The sequence below is a fragment of the Microtus ochrogaster genome, unplaced genomic scaffold (genome assembly GCF_000317375.1).
Source record: "Microtus ochrogaster isolate Prairie Vole_2 unplaced genomic scaffold, MicOch1.0 UNK4, whole genome shotgun sequence".
Taxonomy (NCBI): Eukaryota; Metazoa; Chordata; class Mammalia; order Rodentia; family Cricetidae; genus Microtus; species Microtus ochrogaster.
This window is the reverse complement of record NW_004949102.1, coordinates 16,425,789-16,427,354: the sequence shown is the minus strand read 5'-3', so window position 1 is coordinate 16,427,354 and position 1,566 is coordinate 16,425,789. Positions and strand designations below refer to the sequence as shown.

Here is a 1,566-nt window from a genome sequence, read left to right as displayed (position 1 = left end):
TTTTTGTTTTTCGAGACAGGGTTTCTCTGTGGCTTTGGAGCCTGTCCTGGAACTAGCTCTTGTAGACCAGGCTGGTCTCCAAACTCACAGAGATCCGCCTGCCTCTGCCTCCCGAGTGCTGGGATTAAAGGCGTGCGCCACCATCGCCCAGCATGGCAATGATTGTTTGTTGCCAAGGTCTATAAAACTTAATATGCCTTCAACTTTTCTGGAAAATAAAATTATTCTTGATGTAGTATAATGTTTTATACATATTTTATCTTATGCTAAACTTATTTTGGAAAATAAATTGAGAAATACTGTTTTTAAAATTAACATTTAAGGAGCATGTAATTACAGCATATGTAGGTCAAGTTTCCAAATGTAATAACCTAATATCCTATAACATTTTTTCCATTGAAAAGTGAGAGTATTTATAGTATTTTCAGTATTTATTTTGTAATAACTTAAGCCCTTAGTTTAAAACCCTATTTTATATTATAAAGAAGTTATAGTCAAAGACTGAAGTTTTATATCTTTTGTGAATGACAGAGCAAACTCTAGGTCTTATGTGAATCTCCTTCATTTTATAGGCCTATGAAGAGTACACCAGCAAGCTAGATGCCCTCCAGCAAAGAGAACAACAGCTATTGGAGTCCTTGGGGAATGGAACTGATTTTTCTGTTTCTAGCTCAGCGTCAATGGACACTGTTACATCCTCCTCTTCCTCTAGCCTTTCAGTGCTACCTTCATCTCTTTCAGTTTTTCAAACTCCTACCGATGTATCAAGAAACAACCCCAAGTCACCACAAAAACCTATTGTTAGAGTCTTCCTGCCTAACAAACAGAGGACAGTGGTGAGTCAATGTTTATTCTAATGTTTTTACTATTTCTTTGTGTTGAACATTCTATCACTGCATATTTAGAGCCATGAAAATGGAAGTATCCATTTCAAACAAGGATACAAAAGACATAGATTGTTTTGTGCCAAAGTCTATATAGTTACCAAATTTCTTTTCAAATCTTATTTGGTTTCTCTTCTCTCTTCTCTCTCCTCTCCCCTTTCTCTCTTGAGACATGGTTTTATTATGTAGCCTTGACTGGTCCAAAACACATTATGTGGATGAGACTAACGTCCAGTTAACAGAGATCTGCTTGTCTCTGCCTCTCAAGTGTTGGGATTAAAAGTGTACGTCCTGGCATTCCATCAAACTTCAACTTCAATGGCACTTAAACATAAGTAGCAGTTAAGATTCAGTTAGGAGACTGAAGAGATGGCTCAGTAGTTAAGAGCACTGGCTGCTCTTGCAAAGGACCTGGGTTCAGTTCCCTGCACTTTTATGTTGAATCACAACCATCTGTAATTCCATTTTGGGGGAACTTTATGCCCTTTTCTGGCCTCCAAGCACACATATAGTGCCCTTTTAGACAGGCAGGCAAAATACTCAAAAGTATAAAATAGCCGGGCGGTGGTGGCGCACGCCTTTAATCCCAGCACTCGGAAGGCAGAGACAGGCGGATCTCTGTGAGTTCGAGACCAGCCTGGTCTACAAGAGCTAGTTCCAGGACAGGCTCCAAAACCACAGA

At 39.3% G+C, this 1,566-nt stretch overlaps 1 protein-coding gene across 7 annotated transcripts in view; it reads left to right on the top strand.

Annotated features, from left to right (window-relative positions):
* Braf (B-Raf proto-oncogene, serine/threonine kinase) overlaps positions 1 to 1,566 on the top strand; it is a 139,238-nt gene that overhangs the window by 58,071 nt on the left and 79,601 nt on the right. For all 7 annotated transcript variants that reach the window (XM_013353267.2, XM_013353268.2, XM_026788541.1 and 4 more), the window contains exon 3: positions 573 to 836. In XM_013353267.2, the coding sequence (XP_013208721.1) occupies positions 573 to 836 (264 nt within the window). The remainder of the gene's footprint in view (positions 1 to 572; positions 837 to 1,566) is intronic.